The 22,744-nt window shown below is 40.0% G+C and overlaps 1 protein-coding gene across 1 annotated transcript in view; it reads left to right on the top strand.

Annotated features, from left to right (window-relative positions):
- Nucleotides 1–22,491, top strand: part of LOC145269067 (uncharacterized) — a 78,912-nt gene extending 56,421 nt beyond the window's left edge. The window contains exon 2 of the mRNA XM_080124673.1: nucleotides 21,420–22,491. Coding sequence (XP_079980799.1) covers nucleotides 21,477–22,433 — 957 coding nt within the window. The 5' untranslated portion in view covers nucleotides 21,420–21,476 and the 3' untranslated portion in view covers nucleotides 22,434–22,491. The remainder of the gene's footprint in view (nucleotides 1–21,419) is intronic.
- Nucleotides 22,492–22,744: the final 253 nt, after the last annotated feature.

The following is a 22,744-nucleotide window of genomic DNA, read 5'->3' on the forward strand; positions in this document are numbered from 1 at the left end:
GTTAACAACAGTTAACATATATCAGTTCCTTATTTTGCTTGGTAACGGTCCTTTAAAATCAAGATTGAGTCTTTCGGACAGTTGTATTGCTTTTATTAAAACGCCAATTTTGGGTTTATAAAAGCGAGGCTTTATTTCAGCACACGTTCGGCAGGAATTTGTAATTCTTTTTACCTCCTAAACTGAGAAAGGCAAGTTTCTACACCTCACAGCATGAACCATTCGAGTAATGTCCAGGTGACAGAGATTGTTATGTAGCATTCGGAGTCCGTTCCCACTTGATGTCATACAGCATACTCTTGACAGTGTATCAGTTGTTAAGTTCTCCTTGCCAGGTCAGTAGCTGACATCAAAGGAGAAACAAGATTGTTCAATTCTCCACCTTGCTATTTTCTCATTCTTTATTTTGCTTGTAGTCTTAGAGTTGAACATAAAAGCAACTGATCTTTGGTCAGTAATAAGTTTAAAGTGGCATCCAATCAGATAGTGCCACCATTTTCTTAATGCTTTGACTGTGGTGTAGGCTTCCTTTTCAATTGCAGGGTGTCATTGTTCAGCCCGTGAAAGGGTCCTTGAAAAAAAGCCTACGGACGATCAGCTTGTCTCCAAGAAGCAGCAATAGCACAGTCTGACGCATCTGTTTCAACAACCAGAGGAATATTTTGGTCTATTGTTGTAATTGCTGATTTTGCAATACCTTTTTTCAGTCCCTCAAATGCCTCAATGGCTTGACGGGACAGAGAAAATGTCTCTACTTGTGTTAATGGATGTAGCTTTTTTTGAGAATGATGCAATCTATTGAGAGTAGTAAGCAAACATGCTTATAGTACGTCGAAGGGAAAGCCGATTGTGAGGTACAGCCATCTGGAGTAAAGGTTTTAATAGATCCGTGTCTGGTGCTATAAAATCTTTGCTTATGGTATACTGCAGTATTTTTTATTTTGTCCAGTCTAAACAAGCATTTGTCATCGTTTAGGGTTAGGTTGTATTTGTCGACGGTGGACATGAACCGTCTAAGATTTTTATTGTGTTCCTTTTTATTATAGTCATATATTGTGACATTGTCAATGTATGCAAATGTGCCTTCCAGTTTCTCATCCGTTATGACTTGGTCGACTATCCTTTGGAAGATGGCTATCCCATTCCTAACGGCAACAGGAATCCTATGAAATTGATGTAGTTGACCGTTCGCCTCGAAAGCTGTGTATAGCTTGTCTTTAGGTCTAATGGCAATCTGATGGTACACGCTTTTCAAGTCCAGAGGGCTAAACATATGATATTTGGCTATTTCGCCTATCATTTCATCGATCCTGAGTAGTGGGAAGGCGTCCAAAAGAGTAAATGGTTAGGGAGTAATCTATAATCATTCTCTTTTTATGGTTTTCAGAACTACTGAGCCCTCCAGGGTGATTTGCTAGGCACAATTATACCCTCTTCAAGTAAACTTTTTATCTCAGAGTTTATGAATTTTTTATAATTATAAGAAAAACGTCTGCTTCTCACTGCTATGGGTTTACAGTTTTCAGTTAGGTTTTCGAAAAGTGACGGGTACTGGATTTTTGCTGTTGCCAATCCACAAATTTTCAATGCAGGCATTAAACTGCCAAACGGAATTTCAATCTGTGAGTATTGCTGCAAAAAATCGTGCCCCAATATTATTTTGCAACAAAGATTTTTCATTATGGATAATTTAGTGCTTTTATAGGAGACGTCATTAAATAGTAAGTTCACCAAACAATAACCACTTGTGCAGACAATGATGCGTTTGTCATTGTTACTCTGTTGGGAAGGGGGTAAAATACAATTTGTTGGTTTTTACCAAGCTTTCTTTGATTAAATTTTCTGAGCTCCTGGTATCGAGCAAAGCATTCGTAGATCTCTCATTAATTTTCACTTTTACAATAGATTTTTGAAAGGCAGTTGAAGATTTATTTTGACGAGTAGCTTTGTATAGGGTTTTAGAAGACTTGCATACCTTTGAAAAATGATCAAGTTTTTCACATTTATGACAACGAGTATCTCTGACAGGGCATGAAACTTGTAGGTTTTTAGATAAGCCACAAAAATAGCAGGTGTCGCTTTTTAAAGTGGCAGTGACCGATTCTTCTTGAAGCTTCGTCGGACTATCATCATAAAGGGGGAAGACAGATGTCTGTAAATAAGAACTAGACTGCTGTATGTGTAGGTTTGCTCGTAAACTGTTCTAAGTGTAAGGTTTTTATTCTCAAGAAGACATTAACGATGGTAATTTACAGTATTCCAATGAGGATATGTCAGAATTGACAAAAGTTAATATTGGTTGCAAATAGAACATTCACGAGTAATCGTGGAGCATGATTGCCTTTTCATGTGATAGAATTATACAATTACAATGAACATTATAATGTCTTTTATGTATTGATTCATTGATAATTCTTTTGGTTGAAATATAAATTACAACGAGATAAGTTGTATTTACATAAGCAAACCATGAGTGTCCACTTTCTTTATTTACAGAATATGTCCGTCAGGTTTCTTGTAGATGGTAACACCTAGAATAGGTTGTGAAATGATATTAGCTACTATGTATTTGATTACGATAATAACTTTTCTTCATTTATCAAGGCAGTACATTCACCAAGAATGGAAATATTTGTGACATTTAGAAAGGAAGTTGGACTGAGCCTTAAATGTTGATAAAGTTTTGTAGATTGCTTTGGAGAATACATCCAGTTTAGTTATGTCAATTTAAACATTAATGTTGCTTTATTATCCACTGTGGGATATATGGTTAGAAAAGAAGAAAAAAAAAAAAAAGAAACATACCGGGCATATCGGCATCGCTCTTTGGGAAAGAAGAAGGAAAGGATGGCCAGCACATTTGTATACGCGAAGGGCATCTTAGGAAGGCAGAGCATGATGGGAGATGCTATTTTTTTTTTCCTGTCTCTTCCTTTTTTTTCTAGATAGGAGGATATAAAAGCAGGGAAAAATTCCCTGGGGCAGGAGAGAGAAAAGACTCGTGAACATCTTTTCTTGAAAAGAATTTTGTATTGCTGACGTTCGGATTGTGCGGTGTGACATTTAGTGGCGAGAGGCCAGGTGTGGTCGATTGGAAAAGAAGAGGGCAGAAACGTGCTGTTGTCGAGAGAGTGACTCACTCCTTCCTGAACCTCAGAACCGAATTCTGATTATAACCCTAGAAGCTATTTCGGCAAGTCAAGCAGGTTAACATGGCTGACTGGAGACTTTCAACTCAGATATTGAGACCCTTCACTGGGGAGGGTGACCTAATTAAATGGCTGGAAAAATAAAAGATGGTGGCAAGGTTGCAAAAAATCGAAGACGTGGTCACCCTGCTGCCGCTCTACTTAGAGGGGGAAGCCCTCACTATTTACCAGCAGATGCGCGATGAAGATAAGGGAGACCTTGCCTTAGTGGAGCAAAGACTGAAATTGGCTTTCGCCGAGAGTCCATTTGAAGCACTCAGTAAGCTTTCAAGTTTGAGGTGGACTGGCGAGTCTATTGACATCTTTGCTGCAGAGATCAGAAGACTGGCATGATTGGCTGGTTACGTGGGAAGGAATCTGGAGATGACTGTAAAGCTATACCTAGTGAATGGCTTCCCAGAAGAAATCTCCGCGAACATGCAGAGAATCACTGAGATCAATACGATGGAAGTGGACAATCTCTTGGTCCACGCCAGAGTTCTAGTCAAGAATGTCAAGGGCCCAATCGTGGCTGCAGCTGTGAGTGGAAATAAGTGCATGAGGCTCCACTTGAATGACGAGAGACAGGCAGCGAGGCGACAGGAGAGGAGGCCTGCCATCAAGAGCTTCCGGTGCCAGGGTCCTCACCTGCTCAAGGACTGCAAAGAGCCGAGACCGGGGGTCATCTGCTACCGATGTGGACGAGTGGGGCACATTAGCCGCTATTGCGTTGCTGCACGGGACCAGGGAAATGAGTGAAGAGGAGCCATTGCGCCAGTGGTTCCCCCTTCTATGTGGAAATGGTGCACAACGAAACGTTGCCTCAGTTACCGGTAGTGGTCAATGGGAAGAGAGCCATGGCCCTTGTTGACTCAGGCTGCACCACGACGTTGGTAACGAAGAATGTCCTTAGATCATGGAGCGGAACCAGGAGTATTAAGACCGTGGATGGCAGAGAGGTGAAATGCCTGGGAGAGACAACAGCGGAAGTACTGGTGCAAGTTGTGCCTATTAGACTACGAGCCCTGGTGTTGGATCATCTGGTTGGTGATGTTGATGTGGTTTTAGGTGTAAGTGCGATCAACCAACTGGGTGGTGCTACGTTGAGAGGGGGCCAAGTAATTTTCGGACGCCTCAGCGCAGTAGGAATGGCAGGAGTGGAAGGTGATAGAAATATCAGAACACAAAAACCAGAGGCTTGCTGCATCGAGGACGAGGGTTTCCTGGCGAGGTTCGATGGTGAGAGGTGGACGGTGGAATGGAAATGGATCTCCGGGCCTCAGGAACTACGAAACAAAGTAAGCTGCTATGAGAAAACACTGCGAGGAGAAATAAGAAAAGGATTCGAGGAAGAAGTGGAGAGGTGGATAGAATAGGACTCAGCAGATTTTCCAATAAATATGTAAATATTATTTCAGCACGGTCCGTATTCTGTATGTCAGTTTCTTATTTAATAGATTGTTAGGTGAAAGTACAGAATAGTTTACAAAAATACCCTCCTCTCCCTATATTAAGAATGGCTTTCTAAATTATAACATTATTATTTCAGCATGGTCCATATTTCATATGTCAGTTTTTATTTATTAAATTGTTAGGTGAAAGTACAGAATAGTTACAAAAATACCCCCCATATAAAGAATGGCTTTTTAAATAATTTTATTATTTCAGCATAGTCCTTTTGTCAGTTTTCCCTCCCTCCTGTCTTAAAAAAGATATATGAAATAAAGTAAATATGAGATAGTAAAGTTCTACAACCATTTCCGGAACTGATTCCATATCATCCCATCTCTCTTAAAAATAGATATGAAATAAAGGAAATTTGAGATCATAAACTGCCTCAGCCATTTCTGGGACTAACTTCATATCCCCCTATCTCTTATAAATATATATGAAATAAAGTAATTTTGAGATCGTAAACTGCTTCAGCAATTTCTCACACTGACACCACATCCCCCCCCTCCTCACTGTTAAAAATATATGTAAAATAAGTAATTTTGAGATCGTAAACTGCTTCAGCCGTTTCTGGGCCTGACTCCGTACCCCCACTTTTTAAAAAATATATATGAAATAAATTATTTTTGAGATATATATATAAATTGCTTCAGCCATTTCCAGGACTTACTCCATATTCCGCTCCTCACCTCTTAAAATATATACTGTGTCGGTTATTTTGTATTTTTTTTTTAAGAAGGAGGTAATGCCTGGTAGAAAACTATATTACACTTACTTGGCCTTTTGGCTAACATCAAAGTGTAGTATCTGTCTGATGCAGCATTTCAGCAAAATCATCTACTGGCCCCCACTCCATAAACAGAAAAAGTGGTGGTAATGCTTGGGAAAATGAACATGCACTAATTTACCACACCCCAACCTCACCTAAAAAAGAAGGTTTGGTAATCCCTGGCAGCCTCCAGAGTACTTTTAAAAGCAACATAATCGTTCTAGTCCCCCCCCATCATCAACACATGGCGTCACTTTTCTTTTTCTTTTTTTTTTACACGGTGGTCACCACTTATCAAGGCCTGGAAGCCACTCTGGGATAAGGATTATTGCAAGTACAGTATGTTAGTGTGGAGATTTAATGAAGTATTTACTTAAGGGGGCGGTTCATCAGGAATTTGTTTACGTTGGACTTGAAGACCTCCAGGTTGTAGTCAAGTGGGAAGCAGGCAGACGGAACAGAGTTCCACAGGCGCGCAGTTCTAAGAAAGAAACTTTGCTCATGGAATCTACGTTTTGATTTAGGCACAGATAAAGAGTGGGGAAAATTTTTGACAGTGGATTCAGCTAGACGGGTGTTTTTTCGTGAAAGATTGGCGAGGGGTGACCAGAGATTGGAGTTCAGACGAGCACCTGCCATCGAAATAACGATAAAACAAGGATAGGCTCACAATGTCTCTTCTGTGGGAGAGAGTTTGCAGGGAAGAGAAAAGGGCATCCTCCACTAAGCCACAAAGTCTATTTTGTACTCTGTCAAGGCAGGATAGGCTGTTTTTAGCAGCTCCTGCCCAGATATGGCAGCAGTATTCCATCCTTGGACGTACTTGGCTTTTATATAGATAGAGAATTGCATCAGTAGTGAGATATCTTCTGGAGCGGTAGAAGGATCCCACCATCTTTCCAGCGACCTTGGCAACAGACTTGATGTACGTGTTCCATTTCAGATCAGGAGTAAAGGACAAACCTAGAAGCTTGTCAAAACATGGGGCTTCTCATAGACGAGAGCCATTCATTTCAATTGATGCCAGATGGGGATCAGAGCGTTGATGATGTAAAGATAGGAGTTTGGTTTCAGATGCATTAAAGGTAACCAGCCACCTCTTCCCCCACTGAACCACGCGCTCGAGATCAGAGGAGAGAGAATCAGAGAGAACTTTGTCATTTACAGCCGTTGATGTGTTGCTGTAGATGGTCGTGTCATCAGCATAGATGTCAACGAATGATTTAAGTATGTGTTTAGGGAGATCATTGATGTATATCAGGAAGAGAGTTGGGCCCAGGATTGACCCTTGAGGGACTCCAGCATTAATACTGCAGGCCTCTGATTTTTGTCCATCGACCACTACTCTTATGAGCCTATCGGAGAGAAATGATTTAATGATTGAGAAAAAATTTCCAGTAATACCGTAGCTGGAAATCTTGTGAATAGGCCCTTATGCCATACCTTGTTGAAGGCCTTTGATATGTCGAGTAATTGCCGTAGAAAGGAAGCTTTTGTCAAGAGATTCACTAATCTTATGAGATATAACCATTAGCACATCTGCGGTAGATCTTGCAGAACGGAAACCATATTGCATGTCACTAAGAAGGTTATTCCTGCTGAGGTGGTTGACTATTTCTCTATTTAATATGGATTCCAGCAACTTATTCATAACACACAGGAGACTTATTGGTCTGTACTGAGAGTACTGTCACTTCCTAAAAATGACTCAGCAGTTTTTCAAAATACATTATTTCCTTATAAATTGTTTGTATTTTTTTAATATGGGTACTACACTGTAGAAGCACCTTATTTAAAATTCATGCTACTCAAAAAATAAATATTTTAAAGTGCAATTAGCGATTAGGCAACACTTGCTTTACAATAAACTAATCAAGAAATTGCATTGAGAAACTGATACTTATGTTAACTAATACTAAACAAAAATATAGATAATACATGTCAGTTTCTTATTTAATAAATTGTTAGGTGAAAGTACAGAATAGTTTAAATAATACCTTCCCCTCTCCATATTAAGAATGGCTTTCTAAATAATAATATTATTATTTCAGCACAGTCCGTATTCTGTGTGCCATCCCCTCCACATCTTAGAAATATGTATGAAATAAAGTAAATATGAGGTCGTAAAAAGATATATAGGTTTTTTTTCATATTTACAAATTTCAAACCGTGAGTAAAATGTACGTATGATTACATTTTTTTTAATACAAAGACATAAAAAAATGAGTCGATGTCATCAGTTAGAATTGAAAAAAAACAAAAAAAAACGAGCGTTCCAGACTGAGAAAAAAAACGAATGTACACGCATGTGCATACAAAACCAAAATGTCAGTTAATATTTAATGAACATTTTACATGAAAATTTACCGATGTCTGTATGCGATACACATGCATGTAAGCAAAGATATTATTTGCTATAAACCACTCTTGGTGCATGAATATTATTTCCTGAGAATTTCAGTGCTATGTGACCACTAGTTTAAGAATTTACCTGTTAAATATTTACACACACACACACACATATGTCTACTGTTTTATTTATATAGATAGATGAGTGCTTCCACTGTCTATCATAGCTTTCAGACAAGTGCTGTTTATTGTTGCCTTTACAATAGAAGATTGTGAGCGAGGTGTGCATTTAGATGGAGCTGTGAGAACAATATAAGCAGAGCTAGTTCTTATATTAGGATGTGTCTGCTTTCTTTTAGATCAGCAGACTTTAGAGAGATGACCTCTCTTTCCACATGTAAGACAGCATTCCTAGCAGGGCAATAGTTTCAAGTATGATTTTCATGCCCACAAAATTGGCATTTGGCATAGTGAACTGCTTGATTAGTTTTAGAAAAAGCAGCACATTCTTTAGTTAATTCAGATGTTAGATTATTTTAAGATTTTTCTGGATACATTAATACTTTTGCTACAACTGACGAAGTACCATAAGCCGCTGCATTGTGTTGAGCCATTTCGAGACTTCTTGCGGTTGTTACTGTATTATTCAAATTAATTTCACAGCTTTCTAGTAGTTTTTGTCGTATCATTGAGGAAGTGAGACCTGTGATAAAGTTATCCCTTATAACTAGTTCGGCATGCTAAGAAGCAGTGACGTCTTCGAATTTACAATCCTTGGAAAGATTTTTTTTTTAAGTTAAGAGGAACTAATCAATTGATTTGCCTGGTTGCTGTTTTCTAGTAGCGAGTAGGTGCTGAGCAAAAACAGAATTAACTGGTTTGGCATAAGTAGATTAGCTTCCTCGAGTGTTATACAGTTTGATATCAGGGCATAGACTTTAGGTGATATATGATTAATAAGTATACTTAGCTTGATTGAGATTATCGGACTGACTTCCTCATCTTGGTTGTTATTGTCACAACATTTCGGCCGTTTTGCCCTCCAGCCTTCGTCAGGTGTTTTGTATCGAACTGTGGAACCGTTTGTTAGGAGTCTCGAACCCAACCCTTTATTACTATTATATTATTATTATTATTATGTTCAGACTCCAGCTAGGCTTTGGGACATAGTTGCTGATTCTCTGTTTTGAATGTTACTTTTTTCACTGCCTTCGTTCAGGATTGAACTCAGCACCTTTGGGCAGTGGCGTACCTATGTAAAATGGCGCCCATGGCAAAGTTTGAATGCGCGCCCCTTCTTAATAATTTATACCTTAGATATACCTAACTACTAATTTTAATTTTTGTCAAGCAATTTTTGAGCCCATGTCAGAGTGGCGCCCATGGAACGGGCCATGCCTGCCATACCCTAGATACGCCACTGCCTTTGGGTAACTGTAAACTTTGATACAATGTCTAGGACCACTCGGCCATATGTCACTAGGACAATTCTTAGTTGGGTTTTTTTTTGTTAATGTTAAACCTATGTGTTATTCAAGGTTTTCTCTCTCTATCAGAGGTGTCCAAATTGCATTCAGCTTTATGCTTGGTTTGCTCAGTAGGTTGTTATGTTCAGCATTTAGATCAACATAATCCCCATACTTATACAATGGCCATAACTTTCTTCATCGACTGTAAATTAACACATTTCTAAATAGGTAATATTTGTCCCAGTTTGATTTTATCCAAGATCATGGTCAGTCCCTAGACTAGGAAAACTTACGACTTGCGTTAATCCTACAATGTGAGTTTGAAAAACATATGGCATGAATAATGCAAGGCGACGAACTGACTATAATCGCGTCGAGGTAAAACCGGCACATTTTATGTGTGTATGTATATATGTATGTATATATATATAAAATTATATATAGACATGCATACATGCATATATGTGTGTGTGTGTGTGTGTGTGTGTGTGTGCTTGTGTTTGTTATTGGTGTTTGAATATGTATAAAATAATGCCTTATTCATGAAGATTTCATTTCAGACAGAGGGCAGAAAAACTGCAACCATTGTAATAAAGAATGCAAGAGAGTTATATGCTCAGTCCATCAAGTCCAAAGTAGCTGAGCAGCGGCTTGATTCCCACCAGTTTTGGCAAATAGCAAACAGAATCCTAAACAGAAGCGTGTGCTCTATCCCAACTATCATCAATGGACCTGAGTTAATCTCGTCAGCATCAGACAAAGCCAAACTCTTTGCCAAGAACTTTGCAGCTAATTCTACCCTTTGCAACCAAGGCCGCCAACCTCCAATATTTCCTCCTGTATCAGAAAACATGCTATGTGATATACAAATATCTGTACATGATGTTGCCAAGCTAATCAAAAACCTTGATTCCAGTAAAGCAACCGGTCCTGACGGTATTCCAATTATAGTACTCAAAAAACTTCATCCAGAACTAGCGCCTATACTTACAAAACTGTTTAAACATTGGCTTAAGGAGAAGTGCTTCCCATCACCCTGGAAAATCTCATCAGTATGCCCTGTATTTAAGAATTCAGGTGATCGTTCATCCCCCTCTCAGTACAGGCCAATAAGTCTCCTATGCGTCATGAGTAAGTTGCTGGAATGTGTTAAATAGAGAAGTAATCAACCATCTCAGCAAAAATAACCTTCTCAGTGACACACAATATGGATTCCGTTCTGCTAGATCTACAGTAGATATGCTTACAGTTATATCTCATAGGAGTAGCGAATCTCTCGACAGAGGCAACCTTTCTAGTGCAATTGCTCTTGACATATCAAAAGCCTTTAATAGGGTATTGCATAAAGGTTTACTTCACAAGATCTCCAGCTATGGTATAGCTGGAAATGTCTTCTCAATTATCAAATCATTTCTCTCTGATAGGTTCATAAGAGTAGTAGTTGATGGGCAAACATCAGAAGCTCACAGTATTAATGCTGGAGTCCCTCAGGGGTCCATCCTGGGTTCAACTCTCTTCCTGATCTACATTAATGATCTTCCAAATCACATCCTTACATCATTTGTAGACATTTTTGCTAACGACACTACCATCTATGGTAGCACATCTAAAACAGTAAACAACCAAGTTCTCTTCGATTCTCTCTCCTCTGATCTTGATCACATTGTACAATGGGGAAAGGAGTGGCTGGTTACTTTTAATGCATCTAAAACCAAGCTTCTATCTTTACATCATCAACGCTCTGATCCCCATCTGGCATTAATTAAAATGAATGGCTCTTGTCTTGGGAAGGCCTCAAGTTTTGACAAGCTTCTGGGCTTGACCTTTACTCCTGATCTTAAATGAAATGCATACATCAAATCTGTTGCCAAGGCCGCTGGAAAAATGGTGGGATCCTTCTATCAATCTAGTAGATATCTCACTGCTGATGCAATTCTATATCTATATAAGAGCCAGATACATCCAAGGATGGAATACTGTTGACACATATGGGCAGGAGCTGCTAGAAAAGACTGATGGGAGATGTCCTTTTCTTTTCATTGCAACCTCTATCTCATAGAAGAGATGTTGCGAGTTTGTCTCTGCTTTATCGTTATTTTCATGGAAAGTGTTCGACTGAGCTTCAATCTATGGTCCCCCCTCGCCAAACTTTCACAAGAAACACTCGTCTAGCTGAAAACATTATCAATAATTCCCCCCACTCTTTATCTGTGCCTAAACCTAAACATAGATTCCATGATCAAAGCTTCTTTCTTAGAACTGCACGCCTGTGGAATTTTCTTCCGTTTTCCTGCTTTCCAGCTTTCTATAATATGGTTGTCTTCAAGTCCAACGTGAGCAAGTTTCTGATGAGCCGTTCCACTTAAGTTAACAAATTTACCGAACTTCCATTACTATCGATTACTATATTGTCCTTTTGACTACTGTACACTCTTTAACCCTTATCCTTGAGTGGCCTCTGTGCCTTGATAAGTGGTGACGCCTATGTAAAAAAAAAAAAAAGTGAATAGATATCAGATACTTTTGATATTGATAATTCTTCATCTAATATGGATGAGTTTACAAGTCGTCTAATGCATTTGGTCCCGATAATATACCTACAATAATCTAGAAGTCACAATTTGCTTGATTTATGAAATTACACTTTTTCTACAAATATTTGTCCCAAACTTTGACACTAGTCCCAAATAATGCTGTTACCCAAAAAGGAAGATCTTTCACTTGCCACAAACTATAGTGGTATATATTTAATGTCAATTGTTGCTAAAATTTACAACAAAATGATCCTCAACTGACTCATTCCTTTCATTGAACCATTACTCAGAAAGAACCAGAATGGTTTTAGATTCTTAGCCAAACATGCATTCATAGGTTCCTGAAGGAGTCACCAACCTCCAACATAGATCTTGCTTTTGTAATTGTTGACTTTTCAAAAGCATTTGACTCGGTTGACAGAGATAAGATGTTTGAGATTCTAGGATTATATGGTATACCAACAAAGATAATTGATGCTATCAAATTTCTTTATACCAGCACAACCTCAACCATATTAACACTTGATAGCGTGACTGAACCACTTTTGATTCAGGCAGACATACTCCAAAGTGACATAGTTTCCTCTTCTGTCTTCATTTTTGTTGGGGATTGTATAATTATGATATGAAATATTTCATATGCAGGAATGACAACAGAACACTACATTTTGATATTAACTTACGACGTACATAAGTGCCTTTATTTATGTTGTTGTGACAGTCATGACAAATCTCCAAAAAAGAAACACAAATAAACCTAGAACCCAATGCACCAACGTAGACCCCTACTACCAGGTCTCCTTCTCCAATATCAGGGGTCTACATTCCAACCTTCCAGAGGTTGAAACACAATTACAGGAGACGAAACCGAACATATTCTTTCTAAGTGAAACTGGCATAGGGCCAACCACTTCTCTAGACGAATTCATAATTAAAGGATACTCCAACTTAACATCTAAATCTGACCTCCAAGATCGCCATGGGCATGGAATATGTGCCTACATCAAAGATGGCTTTCCATGTGGTAGGGATATCTCCAGAGAAGACCCTAATATGTGCTTCCAGGTTGCACTAGCTTACTGCATTTATACTTGCCTTCTATCATCCCCACAACAGTGGGGTTACTATCTTTAAGAGCATATCTGAGAAAATTGACCACATCCTGTCTGCTCATCCTTCGGTTAACATTCACATTTGCGGTGACTTCAATGTTCATAATGTGGAGTGGCTGACCCACTCAAATAAAACCGATGACAAGGGGAGGTTTTGTCACGATTTTGCCATTGCCTATGACCTCACTCAGATTGTTCACGAACCCACCCGTGTGCCCGATACACTCGGTCAATATGCAAGCCTTCTAGCCCTTTTCCTCACAACTTCCCCTGAGCTGTGTTCATGTTCTGTTCTATCTCCTCTGGGATCCTCTTACCACTCTGTTGTAGCAGTTAAGATAAAAATGAAATGTAATAAGTCTTCAGACGTACCTCTCCACCGTACTGTATATCGATACTCTATGGCTGACTGGGATAGCTTCCGTACATTCATATCTGACCTATCTCTGCATTCCATATTTAAAAAGGATGTGTCCTCTATAGTATCAGACCTGATCGAATGGTTAATTCTAGGCATAGACCGATTCATACCATCCAAAAAATTCCAACAGGACCTAACAGCCAGCCATGGTTCTCCCCTGAATGTGCTGATGCCATCGCGCACAGAAATCACTTTTCCCATAGCTACCAACATAATAGATGCACTGAGACTAAAGCTGCTTTCAGGACTGGCAGACACCGATGTAAAAGAGTAATAAAACATGCTCAGTCTGTTAAATCCAAAGTAGCTGAGCAGCGGCTTGGTTCCCACCAGTTCTGGCAAATAGCAAACAGGATCTTGAACAGAAACGTGCATTCTGTCCCAACTATCATCAGTCATCTGAGGTCATCTCATCAGCATCAGACAAGGCCAGACTATTTGCCAAGAACTTTGCAGCTAATTCTACCCTATGCGACAATGACCATCAACTCCCCATATTTCCTCCTATAACAGACAACACGCTATGCAACATACAAATATATGTGCGTGAGGTTGCCAAGCTAATCAAAAACCTTGATTCCAGTAAAGCAACTGGCCCTGATGGCATTCCAGTTATAGTGCTGAAAAAGCTCCAACCAGAACTTGCCCCCATACTTACAAAACTGTTTAAGTGTTACCTTAAGGAGAAGTGCTTTCCAACACCCTGGAAAACCTCATCAGTATGCCCTGTATTTAAGAATTAAGGTGAAAAGTCATCTCCCTCTCAGTACAGACCAATAAGTCTCCTGTGTGTTATGAGTAAGTCGCTGGAATCCATATTAAATAGAGAAGTAGTCAACCACCTCAGCAGAAATAACCTTCTTAGTGACATGCAATATGGTTTCCGTTCTGCAAGATCTACAGCAGATGTGCTAACGGTTATATCACATAGGATTAGTGAATCTCTTGACAAAGGTTTTCTTTCCAGGGCAATTGCTCTTGACATATCAAAGGCCTTCGATAAGATATGGCATAAGGGCCTACTTCGCAAGATTTCCAGCTACGGTATTACTGGAACTGTTTTCTCAATCATTAAACCATTTCTATCTGATAGGTTCATAAGAGTAGTGGTTGATGGGCAGAAATTAGAGGCCCACAGTATTAATTCTGGAGTCCCCCAGGGGTCCATCCTGGGCCCAACTCTCTTCCTGATATACATCAATGATCTCCCTAAACACATACTTAAATCATTCGTTGACATCTATGCTGATGACACGACCATCTATGGCAACACATCAAAGGCTGTAAATGACAAAGTTCTCCCTGATTCTCTCTCCTCTGATCTTGAGCGCGTGGTACAATGGGGGAAGAGGTGGCTGGTCACTTTTAATGCATCCAAAACCAAGCTTCTATCTTTACATCATCAACGCTCTGATCCCCATCTGGCATCAATTGAAATGGATGGCTCTCGTCTTGGGGAGGCTCCATGTTTTGACAAGCTTCTGGGTTTGACCTTTACTCCTGATCTGAAATGGAACACGTACATCAAATCTGTTGCCAGAGACGCTGGGAAAATGGTGGGATTCTTCTACTGCTCCAGAAGATATCTCACTACTAATGCAATTCTCTATCTGTATAAAAGTCAAGTACGTCCAAGGATGGAGTACTGCTGCCATATCTGGGCAGGAGCTGCTAAAAACAGCCTATCCTGCCTTGACAGAGTACAAAATAGACTTTGTGGCATAGTGGACGATGCCCTTTTCTCTTCTCTGCAACCTCTCTCCCACAGAAGAGACATTGCGAGCCTGTCTTTGTTTTATCGTTATTTCGATGGCAGGTGCTCGTCTGAACTCCAATCTCTGGTCCCCCCTCGCCAATCTTTCATGAGAAACACACGTCTGGCTGAAATTACTGTCAATAATTTTCCCCACTCTTTATCTGTGCCTAAATCCAAACGTAGATTCCATGAGCAAAGCTTCTTTCTTAGAACTGCACGCCATTGGAACTCTCTGCCGCTTGCCTGTTTCCCACCTGACTACAACTTGGACGTCTTCAAGTCCAACATAAACAAACTCCTGACAAACCGCCCCCTTAAGTAAGACACTTTATCAAAACCCCCAATACTAATGATTACTGCAATACTATCTCATTAATTACTGTATACGCAATAACCCTTATCCCTGAGTGGCCTTCGGGCCTTGATAAGTGGTGACCCCCATGTAAAAAAAACAAAAAAAACAATTAACCTCTGTCTTGAAGAGTTGCCTCAATGCAAAGGTAGTGAGTTCATATCAAGGCCACATATATCGGATATTATGTTGCCATGTATCTTTTTTATTTTATTTTTTATTTTTGAAAGAAAGAAAAATGTCATTCTAGTTGGAAGTTCTAAAATCTAGAGGGCAGTCATTTGTTACAGACGGGTATAGTTTTAGTCTAGTTCTTTGTTTTGTATTATCTGTTGTTTGCAGATGTTTGTTCCCTATTGGTGTTCTTGGTGTGGTAGGCGATGTTGGTGTTATTTGTGTTTGAGGGTGTTGGCTTTCTATGTGTATTGGCTTGGGTAGAACAGGCAATTGTAGAGTATAGTTGTCCATCTTGTTGTTTAGTGAGGCATCTAGTAAGGTGTCGTCATGGGTTGCGGGTATCTGTGTTTATTCTGTGAAGATAACCGCAGTTTCAGGATGTGGTTCTTCTGCTGCTATCAACTAATATATGGTACTGACTGTGAAAGAGGATCTCAACAACTGTGGCATGGTAGTCCCACTGCAGGGGATTGTTTCCGTGTTGATTTTGAATGGACATGTATTCGTCAACACTTAATGTTTCCTGTTCTCAGTGTGTTTGGTGTTGTTGACAAACTGCTGGTCCTCTCATGCATGCCAGTGAGTTCCAACCATTCACGCCAGAATTTTGTAGGTGATCATTCAAGAAACAAGGGAACAGAAGTTCTTCTGGTGATGCACCTATGTCTAGTGGTGTGGTGTTCTTATGTAGTAGAAGTGCTTTTGCCACTTCGTCTGTATCCAGTGAATCACTTGAGTCAATGTTTGTAGTAAGTATCTGCTTTATGTGTTTGACAGCTGCCTCAGCTCTACCATTTCTTTGTGGATAATAGGCTGATGATACTTGCAGGAATATGCCGTATGTCTCTATCGTAATCTACAAGGCTTGAGTGATCTATCTTAGCCTCTTGGCATGCATGCCATTTTGATGGGAGATGTTTCCTAGTTGTACTAAGATTCTATTCCAGCTTGTAATGTTTCTTCCATGTTGTCTGATTCAGCTGCTGTGACTTTAGTGATAGGTGCAGGGATACAAGACATAGCATTTGCCTCACCATTAGCGTTACCTGGTATTGATATGGCCCTGAATTTGTACATCAGGATCTGCTCTCTTATGTCTAATATCCTTGTGGGGGATTAAAAATTAGAGGACACCGGGGAGGAGTAATCTGCCCTTGCTCTAAAGCTTGTTGGTTTTTCCATTTGATCACGGGCAGACGTGTTGCCTTTTCCCTCTCAAGAAGAGGAGAACCTTCGTTCCTCCACGAGGTGAGCTCTGAGAACTTTTTCCACCAGTCGGGGAGTCTTATCGAACTGTCGCTATTGTATTGTATTTTATTGTTGTTTAAATGTTTGTCAGTGTATAATAAATGTGTAAACGTAATTGGGCAATTGTGTTTATTCATATATTTTTTGTTTAGTTAAAACTAACAAATTGGTGACTCCGAGAAAATATATATGTACACGCACATACATAATAATAAGTTCTGTTAAAAAAAAAAAGTAAAATAATATTTTTATGAACAATAAGAAAAAGTTAGGATGTAAATTTTATTTCTAGAATTCTAATTATTATTCCCTACATAAAAATTCGTAGGGTAGCGTAATTAAGATAGCAACACGATTTTTCTTCTATTCTTTACATATTTTTGTCGATAGAATAAGGATAGAACTAGGGTTTTGTTTTAATCGTGCATAACAAATGCAACAAGTTTTTTTTTCAAAACTAAATTATCCCTTATAGGAAAATTTTGTTCCTGAAACAGCTGTCGGTATTCCTGTCAAATTCAGCGCCTGATACAGGATTGGCTGATATGGCGAGTACGTTGCGTTCTGTCTCTGTGCCTCCTTACCCTCCGTGTTGTATTATTACCATTCCTTTCTTTCCATGCCCTGCTGCTAGACTGTTGTAGTTTCCAGTGCAGTAAAATAAATAAATATTTTTTTTTTTTAAATGACGACAACTTGTAACGTTAATGGCTCGTTAGTTCGCGACGACCCTGCTTTGTTTTTTGCTCAACTCGATTTATTTTTCAAACAAAAATCGATTGACAACCAGGCAGAGAAATTCTGTTACGTCGCATCCATTTTACCTCAGGATACAATTACTGAGGTAAGAGAGTTGATAATCTCTCCACCTACAGAAAAGCCGTACGATGTACTTAAGGAGAGAGTCACGACTGCTGTAACTGTTTCCACACATAAGCGTATTTTGCAGTTGTTGGAACAAGAGACCCTGGGAGATAGCAAGCTGTCCCAATTTGGTTACAAAAATTAGCTGAAGGTGCGATGGATAAAAGCATCATTAAGCATATTTTCCTCCAACGGATCCCGACGGAGTATAAGGTGGCTATCGCTGCTCAGGACGAGTCCACGCCGGTGGAACAACTCACCGTCATAGCAGATCACATTGCAGACATATTATCCACACAATCGTCTGCAGTATCCAGCATTAAGACCTCTGGAAGAGACGAGCTTCTGGAAAAATTAATGGAGGGCCAAAAACGGTTGGAAGCCCGTATGGACAGAATGGCGGAAGACATCGCCAGACTATCATTAAAACAGAAGCAGGGACATGGCAGCAGAGGAGGTTGCAGCCAGTCCCGGGAACGCAAGCAAGAAGCTATTTGTTGGAAGCACAAGAGATTTGGCGAAAATGCCAACTCTTGTATTCCACCTTGCAACTATAAGGGGCAGGAAAAAGCCTAAACCGACAGACGAGAGCGGCATCAACTGTCGGTGCATCCTGCTCTGGCTGCCTACTTTATGTTGTAGATAAAAATACAGGCATCTCGTTTTTAGTGGACAGTGGGGCACAAGTTTCCCTTATCCCGGCAACATCAGTGGACAAAAGGTCTCCTCCCTGTAAATTTACACTTCGAGCTGTAAACGGTTCGATAATACAGACTTATGGGGAGAGGTGCATGAACCTTAACTTGGGTTTACGCAGATCGTTTATCCACGTTCTCATAGTGGCTGACGTAAGCAGTGCTATACTGGGTACTGACTTTCTGCAAGCATTTGGCCTGGTAGTAGATATGTCAGGCCAGTGTCTCCGAGATCCAAGCACACAACTTGCAGCATGTGGGGTGGTGGGGACTGGCACACCATTAGGTCCACAGGGAGCACATGCAGACCAGGACGAAGTCTTCCTTAGTCTGTTGAAGGAATATCCTTCAATATTGGTCCCCTCCTTTCACAAGGAAGTGTTACCACACACTGTAACTCATTACATTGAGACAAAAGGCCCACCCGTCCATTGTAAAGCCAGACGTTTAACACCTGAAAAAATAAAGGCTGCGAAAGCAGAATTTCAGCAGATGATGCAGCTTGGCATAGTTCGTCCTTCAAATAGCGAATGGGTCTTGCCTCTTTATCTTGTTAGTAAGGGTCCAAATGCATGGCGGGCATGTGGGGACTACCAAGCTTTAAATGCTGCTACGAAACCGGATAGGTACCCAGTACCACATATCCAAGATATAACAGCAGTGGCCCAGAATAATAGGGTCTTTACTAAATTAGACCTTATTCGGGCATACCACCAGATCCCTGTGGAGCCCGAACATATTCCCAAAACGGCAATTTCCACACCGTTTGGAATGTTTGAATTTTTGCGTGTTCCATTTGGTTTACACAACGCAGCTCAAACGTTCCAACGGTTTATAGACCAGGTTCTGCGAGACTTACCATTTGTGTGTGCATACATAGATGACGTCCTCATTGCTAGCAGGAATAGGCAGGAATACATAGATCATGTGCACCAAGTATTCGATCGCCTGAACCAATATGTTGTTTTAAATCCATCGAAATGTACTTTTGGTCAATCCGAGGTTATATTTTTGGGGCACCATATTTCAGAGAAGGGAATTTCCCCATCCCCAGAGACAGTCAAGTCCATCCGAGATTTCACTATTCCTGCTACAATGAGACAGTTGCGGCAATTTTTAGGATTAGTTAACTTCTATCGTAGGTTTCTCCCTCATGTTGCCCAAGTACTTTTGCCATTGACAGGTATGCTGACAAATGTGAAGAACTGCAACATTACACTATCGGAGGAAGCAATAGCAGTATTCAACAAAGTAAATGCCATGTTAAAAGACACCGCAAAGCTGTCCCACATTCAACCCAATAGTGAACTTTGCCTGGCAGTAGATGCATCTGCAACTGGAATTGGAGCGGTCCTGCAGCAAAAATGTAATGGGAACTGGCGACTTATTTCTTTCTTCTCCAGGAAATTGACTGACGCAGAAACACGCTATAGCACATTTTCCAGAGAGTTGTTGGCCTCGTTTTCCGCAATAAGACATTATCGGCAGCCATTCTACTTGGTGACTGACCACAAGCCTCTATTAGGCACTCTGCAGTCCTCCTCAGACAAATACTCTCCCCGAGAGGTTTGTCAGTTGGACTATACCCTACAGTTTACGTCGGATGTCAGACACGTGAAGGGAGCTGACAATATACCGGCAGATACACTGTCACGAGGAATAAACTCCTTCACATTGGGACCTTCCGTCGAAGCCAACACCTTAGCTATGGAGCAAGAAAAAGACAAGCACCTGCAGAAGTTTCTGCAGAATAATGGAACATCACTGCAGCTGGTGAAAATGGCACACCCCAACAGCCTGATATATCCTGCGGTGGGTGGCCATAATAAAAGGATATTCAAGAAAGGTATTCCACCAGGGAAATAAATGGATAAAGAGGTTCTGAAGTTAATAAAGAAATAGAGAAGTTTATTCAGAATATTTACAGAGACAGCATGTTACGTTTTTAAGTGTTCCCGCCCAGGGAAGGCTCTCACAACCGGTGACCGGTGATAACGTTCTTTCGATAAAAAGTTCCAGCGGTGAATTGCTCATCTCGCCATAACACAGCCCTAGAAAAATAGTGTGTGATATCAGCACTAACAAACTGCGCCCATATGTTCCAGCATCCTTAAGGAAAGACATATTCAACGCGGTACACGGGTTATCACACCCAGGGGCCAATGTGTCGATACGTTTGATGACAGACAGGTATGTCTGGCCGAGGATGAAAGCAGGCGTGCGAGAATGGACAAAGAAGTGCGTGCAGTGTCAAAAGGCCAAGGTCGGTCGACATACACGTGCGCCACTAGGCACATTTCCAGTACCTGATGAGAGGTTCAAGCACATACACCTCGACATCACCGGTCCATTTCCGACATGTGAAGGCTAATGCTATCTTTTGACATGTGTCGACAGATTTTCAAGGTGGTTTGAAGCCTTACCAATGCCGGATATGACAGCATACACTACAGCCAGAACTGTCCTCGCTGGATGGGTAGCAAGATTCGGTGTCCCGGAAAATGTGACAACTGACCAGTGGCGGCTCGTGCCTGGAGCTGTGGAACTGCAGCACCCCCAAGTCATTTCTACTCATTATTATCGATACACGTTAAAAAGAATACGTTTATTTTTTTTTTCTTTGTATGTGATAATATATCATATTAATTATATATATATATATATATATATATATATATATATATATATATATAATCCTGAAGCTTAATGTCGATAATTGTCCCCATACTCATATAAGCATAAAAGCAAATAGTCAGGGGGCATTTGTCATTAATTAATAGCTACTTCAGAAATTTTGCCAAAATTGATTTTTCACTTGTATGTGTTGGAGGTCATCATAGATAATCACTTTCAACTTGTCTTCCAAATTTCAGAGCCGTTTTAAGCGCGTGAGAGCGATTTTCAAATTGGCTGCCTAATTTACTGACAAAAATACCTAAAATCCCAAAAATAACCCTAAATGTCTTTATTTCTATTGATTATCTTAAGTTTATTATATTGCAATGTTCTAAATGTTGTATTTTTCCTTTGCAGGGCTGCAGCTGGCCTTAGATTTGTGTTTGGAGCAATAGTAACCAGAACAACGGCAATATGGAGGAATGCATCATATGCGACGAGAAGCTGCACGATCTGTTTTCTACTGCAACTGAAACATCCCTCTCCAATATCAGATTGTGTAGTGAAAGATGGGGTAGAATTGGCAAGAACAGAAACATTTGTGATAGAATAAATACATTGAAAATAGTTAGAGGAACAGATTACCATTACCATAGAAAGTGTTACAAATCATTCTGTAACACAAGCAATCTTGCAAAAGCTGAAAGGAGTCATGAAGAAGAATTAAAAGAGTCAATGAGCAAAAAGCGAGGAAGGCCAAGTACAAGTTTTGTATCACCAAAATCAAGGAAAACATTTGATTCAGATTTATGTGTCTTCTGTCAAGATCAAGGCAGAGAACAAATTCATGAAGTGTGCAGCGAGTCCATGGGGAAAAAATTCTTGGAAATCAAGAACTGTAGTCCAAGTGAAGATGTCCGTGCAAGACTAGCACTCCTTATGGATGCAATGGATGCATTTGCAAAAGATTTAAAATACCACTTGACATGTTTAAGAAAAGAAACCAGATACCTTGAAACATCAAAGACTGCCAACAACCAACAAACAGAAAATGATGACATTGGAGGTGCTATATCTATTATTGAAATTGTCAACATTGTCCAACTAAGATTAACTAGCAGTGATACTTTTCCAGGCATTGATATGAATGTAACCAATGATGCCTACATTAAACTCCTTAAAGAACATGAAGTGCCAGTTCCAACTAGCAACTACAAGCAGCTTTTGAAAAAGCGTCTTCTTGAGAAGATTCCTGGAATTGATTTTGTCAAGCGTGGTCCTAAACCTGAAGTAGTTGTCTCCAAGAAAATTAAAGACAAAATTGTTTCTCGTGAGTATGAAGTGTCAGATGTAGATGAAGAGATGGAAATCCTAAGTAAAGCATCAAAGATAATTAGACAAGAAATAGCATCAAAGATTGGAAATATCTAGGCTCATTTGAGGACTTTGAAACACCAAAAAAATTATTACAGTTAGCAAGGTGGATAACATATGGCCTACATACTAGTCTACATATAAAACGAGAAGAAGAAGCAGAGAAAATGTCAAGAAATTTAACTCAGCACATTGTGTCTTCATATAGATCCAATCGACAAGTAAACTACGAATCTGAAGATGGTGGTGGGTTCCAGAAGGATAAGCATACACCATTTACAGTTGGTCTGGCCCTTACATCATATCAAGCAAACAGGTCACGTTCAGAAGTGGAAATGCTCAGAGACGTGAAGGCGGCTGTTTCGTAT

The sequence above is a fragment of the Euprymna scolopes genome, chromosome 4 (assembly GCF_053919585.1).
Source record: "Euprymna scolopes isolate OS-2025 chromosome 4, ASM5391958v1, whole genome shotgun sequence".
NCBI classification, from domain to species: domain Eukaryota; kingdom Metazoa; phylum Mollusca; class Cephalopoda; order Sepiida; family Sepiolidae; genus Euprymna; species Euprymna scolopes.